The sequence below is a fragment of the Trifolium pratense genome, linkage group LG2, assembly GCF_020283565.1.
Source record: "Trifolium pratense cultivar HEN17-A07 linkage group LG2, ARS_RC_1.1, whole genome shotgun sequence".
In the NCBI taxonomy this organism is placed as follows: Eukaryota; Viridiplantae; Streptophyta; class Magnoliopsida; order Fabales; family Fabaceae; genus Trifolium; species Trifolium pratense.
The window spans coordinates 14,546,104-14,555,499 of record NC_060060.1 but is presented as its reverse complement, the minus strand read 5'-3'; the positions used below and the strand labels follow the sequence as shown (position 1 = coordinate 14,555,499).

The following is a 9,396-nucleotide window of genomic DNA, read 5'->3' as shown; positions in this document are numbered from 1 at the left end:
TAGTATAATTTATACTCATTTGCAATTCTGAACCCCCAAAAGAAAAAAGAGAGAAAAATCAAAGAAAAATTATGGAAGAGACAATAATTCCATTGGTTGATTTTGAAAAAATTTCAGAGGAATTGGAGTGCAAGAAACTAAGAGAAGCATGTGAAAAATGGGGTTGTTTTAGGATCATTAACCATTCTATTCCTTTGAATCTTATGGCTGAGATGAAAATGGTTGTTGAAGCTCTTCTTGACCTTCCTATGGAGATTAAGAAAAATAACAAAGATGTTATTGCTGGGAGTGGTTACATGGCACCAAGTGTTGTTAATCCTTTTTATGAAGCTTTAGGTCTTTATGACTTGGGTTCTTCACATGCTTTGCAAGAATTTTGCTCTCAATTGAATGTCACACCCCATCAGAGGTTTGTTAAATTTCTTTGTATTGTTCTATATCTTAAATGTTTCTTCTATCCTGTATTGTTCTATGATTCTATCTGATACTTACGTTTTGCGGATTCAATGATCTTCTCATTTTGTATTTGTTGGATATTTTCGAAAATATATTTGAAAAGTTGCAATGATTAATTTGAAATTCAAATTTACATTTTTTAAATCCTTTTAAATGTTGTGTCCCTTCATCATTTGACATAAGTTTTTCTATAAATAGAGACACTTAGGAGGCAGAAAACATACAACAGAAATTATGTTTCCATGACTCAGGATTCTGTCTAAAAAATATTTCTAAATATTTCTTCATTTCTCTAGTGCACGAGAGGAATTGTAAGGAACTTTATTCCGTAAAATATCATTGATTGATATGCTTGATATGGGTATGCAATCCATGTCAAGGTTTCCAAAATATCCTAAAGGGGATTCGCCGGTTAACCATTTTGCATCCAGTTTATAGTGGGGGCAAATCGAACCTAAAGTTTAGTGTGATACACACGCTTTGAATTAATAAAAGAAGAGAGAACTAGACACAAAGTGGTGACGGAGAAGATCCAACTCCTTCTCATGCCCCTACTCAAAAAAAAAAGTTGAAAAATTGTAAAAATAGACCTTCGGGCTCTAAAGCATTTACAAAATAATTTATACTTACTTTTTTCCAAAGACAATGGAACTCAAACTCGGAACCTCTTGATTCGAGGCTGTCTTCATACTAGTGAACCAAACTTTTAGAGTTTGTTGTTTTGGGTTATTCAAAATGCACTTACCACTTGCATTTGAGGTTGGTCACTTTAACTTGATGAGGTGTTTGTTTGGTATCACGGTAAATTTGGAAATATCATAGCGAGCCACTGTGAATTTGTAATAGCTACATTGTGTGGTTTTGAACTGTGATTTAGTCAAACTCACTGTGATAGTAGTAGACAGTTGATTTTGTTTGAATATTACCAGGGAAATAATGGAGGCATATGGCAAAGCAATTCATGATTTGGCAGTAAAAATAGGAGTGAAGATGGCTGAATCACTAGGCATAATGGATGCTGATTTTGAGGAATGGCCATGCCAATTTAGAATCAACAAATATAACTTCACTCCAGAAGCTGTAGGATCTCTTGGAGTTCAATTGCACACAGATTCAGGGTTCCTAACAATTCTTCAAGATGATGAAAATGTTGGTGGTCTTGAAGTGATGAACAATTCTGGCTCATTTGTTTCAGTCCCTCCATTTCATGGAACCCTCCTAGCCAATCTTGGAGATATTGCTCAAGTAAGTACTTAATTAGTACAAAGTAATTTACTAATTTTGTCACTAAACTTGCACCTAAATGAAAATATTAACCAGTTTCTAATGTTTAGTTCCACTGTCCCATTAGTCTATGCTATATATGTATTGACAAAATGTTAGAAACTACTAACACGATTGAGTTTGATGCGTGAATATAAATGAATGCAGGTATGGAGCAACGGAAGGTTTTGCAATGTGAAGCACCGTGTACAATGCAACGAAGCTACTACACGGTTTTCAATTGCGACATTTATGTTAGGACCTCGAGAGGGAAATGTTGAGGCTCCAGCAGAGGCGGTGGACCATGATCACCCGCGTCTATATCAACCTTTTATTTATGATGATTATAGAAAGCTCAGAGTTTCCAAGAAAATGTCCACAGGTGAAGCGCTTGAGCTATTACGCTTGGCCTAATGATTTGAGAAAATCAGGACTTGATCGTTTGCCGTCAAATTTACGGTGCAGTCAGATGTAGATGATCTATTTTGTAAAATTAGTGAGGATTCTGGATGTATTGAATGAATGTAATGGTAGTGTAACAATTAATTTGGGTGTGATTTGATATCTCCTCAAAAATATTTTATATGATTTAATAATATGTTGTTAATTTATTTAATGAGTTTAATACTAAAAAATATGTGATATAAGACATGCGTAAGTGTAATATTATTTTTGGTACGTAGTATGCAAGTGTAAAATTTGTGTACAATGATGTTGTATATGGTATATATGCAAATTAAATTCCAAAGTATACAAAACATCAATTATATATGCACATCATCATGATTGCAATGGCTGATAAACTAATGTTATTGACCACGTGTTAGTCAAATTTCACCAATTTTTAGTCTTAATAAACGGACCAAGCCAAAGTCATCATATAATAATATAAATAAATTTATTAACATAATTTATTTTTGACTAATATATTAACTTTAATCTTAAGCAACACTAGTTGGCTTTTGGCAGTGTTTCCAGTTAAAGAAAGCTCAATGTGTTTCTATATATGCATGTATATATAATATAATAGTTATTTTATTTTTCTGGTACAAGTATGTATGTATTATTATTATTGAAGATAATATAACTTTTTTCTTTTTGACTAAATTGAAGATAATAACTTGTGTATTATAAAATTACTACAAGGACCTAATTAACTATAAAAAAACTCAGTGAAGAACTGGCCGGCTGATCCGGTAGTTTGAGACAAGGACCTAATTAACTAAACTAGAAGAAAATGAACGTTGGTTGGAAAAAGATTATGTCGGAAATTCTGCATAGTGAATAAAAGATTATATATGTTGGAAATTTTAATTTCGCGTTGATGTTTTTGTTTTTTGTCAAATAGTTTAGTGTTTAGAATTTTACTCTTAGAGTGAATAAATGAAGTATTTGGAGTCCGAACTCCAACTTTTACATATAAAATGCAATGTTCCTATCATTTGAGATAAATTGACAGAAACTTTCGACGTTGTTGTTATTCCTTATTATCAGTGTTGATTTTCTTCCTTAAAAAAAAAAATTTCAGCGTTGATCTAGTATAAGGATGAATGGATGTTGAAGGAAGGTTAAATGAAATGAAGGTTAGGCTAAGCATTGACTATATGTACGGACAGAGGAATAAAAGGTTACTTTCAAAACAAAACAAAATCCAGCCAAGATATACAATTGGGTCCAATATGTTATGTTTTTAGATCAAACATTATCTTAAAATTGTCAAATTATAATCCAGTCAAAATATACAATTGGTTACAATAAAATTTTCTATTACTCTATTCAATGACACACGTTTGAAAACGAAAATAATTTAAATAGAATCATTTAAATTTCTTAAAAGTTTAAATTCTCTAAAATTTCTAATTAATCCATCTAAATACACTCTTCTCTTAAATTCTCTTAATGTTTGTGTTCCTTAAAAATTATCTCATGTGTTTTCTCAAAGGTTTGAATGATAAATTTGACATGATATTTTGTTGAAGAGTCCATTACCTTCAATCATCAGTTATCTTATGGCCTGTTTGGTTCGAAGTAAATAGAGGGGAGGTGAAGGGGTAATCTTGATAATTTTTTTTTTTTATTAAATCATTTAAAAAAACGTTTTTTATTCTTGAAAAAATAAAACAAAATTTAAAAACAATTTTTTTTAAAATGTTCCCTCACAATTTTTTTTTGAACCAATGTTCCCTCACAATTTAAAATGTTCTATGAATTTAAAATATCATCGTTACCAATTTAAAACGTTTTTTTAACCAATCAAATCTCTCTAATAATTGAGATATTTTTTTTCAAGAATAAAAAACATTTTTTTTTTAAAAAAAATTAATAAAAAGAAACATTTTTTTGTCAAGATTACCCTCTCCCCTCCCCTCTCCTGCCTCTACTTCGAACCAAACAAACCATTAATGGATCCTAGGTCTAGAACTTGTTATATTAAACAGGTGCGGTCTGATACAAATGACCAATTTAACAAAAGCCTTCATCCACCATGGCTCATGAGTCATGACAAGTAATAGCTAGTTTCAACTTTCGATCCGTAATGACTGTTAACGGCTATTTCATTTCGACATTGATGAGCGTCGTTTGCAACAATTTTGATCATTAATGCCGCCCTAATGACTTCAATAGGGCGCCAATAAGCAAACACCTCACAACCATCGATATATGCAATTCCTATCTTAAAACCTATCATTTTACGTTCTCATATTTATTGTTATAAACTGGTTTACTACTTTATAAAAAAACAGAAAAACGAATTTTTTAAAACTGGCAACGAAACAAATTATTGGCTGAGTCACGTACTAGGTCGCTTTCTTTAAGACGTTTCGCGGAACTACTCGAAGAAGTGCACTGTAGTATATCAACCGCGAAGTCCCTAGGATAAAACAACCGTTTTTCAAAAGTATACCGATAAACTACTGCACTGTAGTATCGGCCAGAATAACACCAAATATGGTACGAATTTTCGAACCACTCTAATTGATATACGAATATCAATTCTACGGTTACAACCGTTCAAATATTGAAACAACGAAATAATTTTCGAAGAAGAAAACAGAGAGAAGGAAAGAAGCAGTTTTCTCAGAATGCAGAGAAAAAGAAGTGAGTAAAAAACTGAAGAAATGAAGAGGTATTTATAGGCAAGTAGGGAGCTGGAATCAGAGGATTTTCAAGAGCTGAAATTGCTCAGTCAAAAATTTCTTTTTCTTAGTATTAAAAAATTAATATATCACCCAAGCCCGGCCCGACCCGGCCGGACGGACGGCGGCGCGCGTGTGATATTTGACATTGTGTGCGGTCTCCCTTTCTTACAAAAGTGGGTACCCCAAGGGCACACCCTTGATTGCCACTTTGTGGTATATAAACACTACCAAGTAGTGTGATCTTTCCAATGTGGGACTCAAAGAGTCTTTTTTTCAATTCACACTATACATGGTTCTTACACTTGTGTTTATTTCAATACCAAGTTCCCTCCAAATTCTTCATCATGTTCCAACATTTATTTACTGCTTTAATAAAATTTTACCTACTGTTTTCCATGCATATAGAACTACAACTCTTAATTTGAATTAGACTGCATTTCCTTTCACATAAGCATCAACCATCTATCCTAAGCTTCTTTCAAGTTCATTATTTTTACTTTTCTTTTATGCATTTCCTTTCACATTCACATTTACATTTCACATTTACTTTTCAACTTCATTATATAGGTGCATACACCAAGTTTTAATATTAAAATTAATTGCTAATTACATAACAAGTTTTAATATGAAAATTGTTAGATTTTTTTTTTTTGGTTACATAAATTGCTTTACTATTATTTTTTACTTTCGGCTTTCTTTCAACAATTTTAGTCTAAAATGCTCTTTTTATACTGATCAAATTAATCAGATTTAAGTAAAACTTGGAGGCAATAATCATGCAAAAGCTTATAATATTATATCCAAAACCTATCAAGTTGCGCAGCAAAAGCAAGATATAGCCATTAGCCAAATAAACTATTGTCAAGTTGTGGTTTAAGAAAATGAAATAAATTTCAAAGCTTATCATGATTAGGGAACATACGAATAGGCCATATGCTAAAAGTTTAAAATCCACACGCAAATAAAACACATCAAACGTTGGCACCGTGTGGTTGTCATTTTTATTATTGAAATTTGAAATGGTCTTTTTATATGAAAGGTATCTACTTCTCTTTCCCAATTCCTAAAAGAAGAAAAGAAAAGTTTTCTTTTAGTATAAAAATAAACCGAGCAAAATCAAAATATTTCAAATTACACCAGGAATAGAGTTAAAGACATTATATTCAACAAAAAAAAAAGTTTAAAGACATTATATATCTTATCACTATTGTTTGGTAAATACAATTAAATTAGTAGTTTTAGTAAAAAATAAATAAATTCATTGACAAAAAAATAAATAAATTCAATTAGTAGTTACATAAACGCTGATTTATAGGTGTTCAAGTTTAAATACACTAAAAAAAATCAAACAAAAGTTTTTTTTTATACAATGGAGTTAGAGATGATCGAACCTACGACCTCCTGTACTACATACTACTTAAACCCCTCATCACTAGACCAAACCTAGTGGCTTAAATCAAACAAAAAGATTATTTACTTCTAAAACTAAACTAGATACATTATTAATAGTGTAATTGATAAATGTCTATACTAGAGCATGCAGATTGCACTTTGCTAGTCATCCAATAAACACAAATTAGAAGGGTTTGTTTTTTTTAAGATATACGAGGGTCCTTGCAAAAGGAAAAATAGAACCATGTTGAGAATACTCATAAATTTTTTATTGTACAAATCATCAACATATCTGTTTATTACTATTCATAAAATTGAAGCTTATCACTATTGCTTAGCAAGAAACCCTACTATCCATGCACCCAAAAAGGGGATTTGGATTAAGTGCAATCAAAAGAGGAATTGGATTATGAAGCTTTTATAAAAATTCTCGTAGATTCGGGAAAGAGATTTTCATTTTGTACATACCGAATCATGAATTAGTAATTACGTTGATTTTCCTTTAAAATATTAATTTTTTCGAATTTTCTCATTATAGAATAATATATTTACAGAATCTCCGTAACAAGAATATGACCGAACCTTATTTCACAACATTTACATGAGATTCTTCTTTATTTATTCATAACAAGTTCTTGAAAGCGCTTAGTTGAGCCATCATTTATATTTAATTTTTTGTTTTGAGAGATATCGATCAATTCCAATTCTTTCTATTAATTATTTGGTGATTATGTATGGATCCACATGTCTATTCATGGATTAACAAAAATGTGCAAAAACTCTATTTACCTCTGTCATTCTACGAGTCTTTTCCTTTTTGCTTATTAACATCCACTAAGGCTCTGTTTGGTAAAAATAAGCTATAAGCTAGCTAATAGCTGATAAGCTAGCTTATAGCTGAAAAGCTAGCTTATAGCTGATAGCTGATGGCTGGTAGCTTATAGCTGAAAAGCTAGTAGAATAAAATTAAAGTGTTTGACAAATTTAGCTGTTGTAAGTACAAAATGACATGAAAATACATGGTTAGTGGGTAGTTTTTTTTTTGTAAGTGTTAGTGGGTAGTTATTATAATTCTTAAAAAATAAATAAATAAAATTAATGAGGGTAAATATGGAATAAAATGAAAAAGTTATAAGCTATAAGCTCATACGCTACTTGAAATAGCATATCAAAAAACGCTATGTTTGGTAAAAATAAGCTATAAGCTAGCTGATAGCTGAAAAACTAGCTTATAGCTGATAGCTGAAAAGCTAGCTTATTGAAATTAAAATGTTTGGTAAAATTAGCTTTTAAAGTGGTTATTAAATATAAAATTACATAATTGATAGTGGGTAGTTTATTTTTTAGAGTGGGTAGTTATTAAATTAAAGGGTAAAAATGGAATAAAGTGTAAAAAGCTATAAGCTATAAGCTCAAATGCTACTTGAAATAACATCTGAAAAAAAGCTATAAGCTAGTACAAAAAGCTTGTTACCAAACACCTTTAATTTTTTGAAACAAGCTTATAAGCTCATATAATAAGCTATAAGCTAGCTTATTTGTGTTACCAAACAGAGCCATAAGCTAGTTAGAGAAGCTCGTTACCAAACACTTCACATTTTTTTCAAACAAGCTTATAAGCTAACTTATTGGACTTACCAAACAGTGCCTAAGTTGGAACGTCTGGTCACTAGTCAACACCTCTATTTCTATTTTTTATGTTTATGTTTCCATTTCTATTTCTATTTTTTTATTGTTTATATTTCTATTTCTATTTATATATTTCTAATTTTATGCATATTCATCTTGTTTTATGGACTATTTTACTCTCTTTTTAATAGATTGTTCTGTTTTGTTCAAATCTATAATCAGTTTTGTTTTTTTTTTTTTTACGAAAGTTTTGTTTCTTTTTTTAAGCATATCATCTTCTCTTTTTTTTTTGTATTTATCTTATATTCTTTCCTTTTTTTATATATAATTTTTTAGTGAAATTACAATGAAGGATATAAAAGTTGCAACTTGGTTAAAAGTAATAAGGATAAATCAGTAACTTTGTTGGTAATCGATTTTAATATAATAGTAATAGAAGAAAAATTATGTTTTTTTTTATAAACAATAATTATTAAATATGTTCTTTTAATCAATTAAGCAAAAAAAAAATTGGCTTAATTATTGTAAAAAAAAATAAATTAATCTAGTTCAAGTGTCAATTCTAATATAGCAATTTCAACTCTCTTCTAATCACAATTGTAGAGATCCAACCATGATCCTTCCTATTAAGTTAAGCCGCACTAATGAATACTAAACCAAGTATGATAGGTTTGGTTTTCCTTTTTTGAGATGTCCCTTCCCCGCACATGCATAGTTTTAAAAACCGGACCGGCCGGTCGGACCGGTCGGGCCGGGAACCGGTGGGGTGACCGGCTCGGTTAGCATGCAGAATCGGTTCTGCTTTTAAACTGCCGAAAACCGCTGTGAACTGGCCGGTTCGATAGTTGAACCGGGTAAACCCGCGCGCGAACCGGACCGGTTTGGAGAGGAAATGAATTATTTTAAAAAAATCCTATTATGTTGGATATAGGAATCAAACACAGGTCCTTTCTATACATCAACATCACAATCATCACTAGGCCACTTGCATTTATGTGATATCCATTATTACTGAAATATATTTAATACTATTACACTAGTTGTAAACAACCATGACATTCCTTAAAAAAAAACACCATGGCATATATTAATAAATACATTAATAATTTTTTTCTTATTATTTAATTTAATTCATTGTTTTATTTTAATGTAATATATATTAAATAATGTTGTTCTAATTAAAAATTATGATATAATAATAATTTTATTGACTAAATTATAATATTATATGGTTGAATATGTGAATCAAAATATAAATAACGATAAAATGAGACGCTTTTGTGCTTTTTCTTTTAAATATATGAAATTTTATTAAAAAAAGTTTGAAGGGAATTTTTTTTCATTAACAATAAAATTTAAGTTAATATTTTAAATTTTTTATATAAGCCGGGTCAATAGTCGTGCGGTCTGACCAGTAACCCACTGGTCAGACCAGTGAACCAGTGACCCAGTGCCTCGACCGGGTCGATCACCGGTCCGGGTTTTAAAACATTGCGCACATGTCAAACTGTACCAT

At 30.6% G+C, this 9,396-nt stretch overlaps 1 protein-coding gene across 1 annotated transcript; it reads left to right on the top strand.

The window, feature by feature from the left end:
• On the top strand, positions 1-2,425 carry LOC123907447 (2-oxoglutarate-dependent dioxygenase DAO-like). Its single transcript, XM_045957738.1, has 3 exons — positions 1-409; positions 1,386-1,701; positions 1,888-2,425. The coding sequence occupies exons 1-3, from the start codon at positions 72-74 to the stop codon at positions 2,131-2,133; spliced, it is 900 nt and encodes a 299-aa protein (XP_045813694.1). The 5' UTR covers positions 1-71; the 3' UTR covers positions 2,134-2,425.
• Positions 2,426-9,396: the final 6,971 nt, after the last annotated feature.

Coding starts and splice junctions, on each gene's coding strand:
- LOC123907447 (XM_045957738.1), top strand. CDS start 72: ATGGAAGAGACAATAATTCCATTGGTTGATTTTGAAAAAATTTCAGAG. Junction 410..1,385: donor AATGTCACACCCCATCAGAG/GTTTGTTAAATT, acceptor GAATATTACCAG/GGAAATAATGGAGGCATATG. Junction 1,702..1,887: donor ATCTTGGAGATATTGCTCAA/GTAAGTACTTAA, acceptor AAATGAATGCAG/GTATGGAGCAACGGAAGGTT.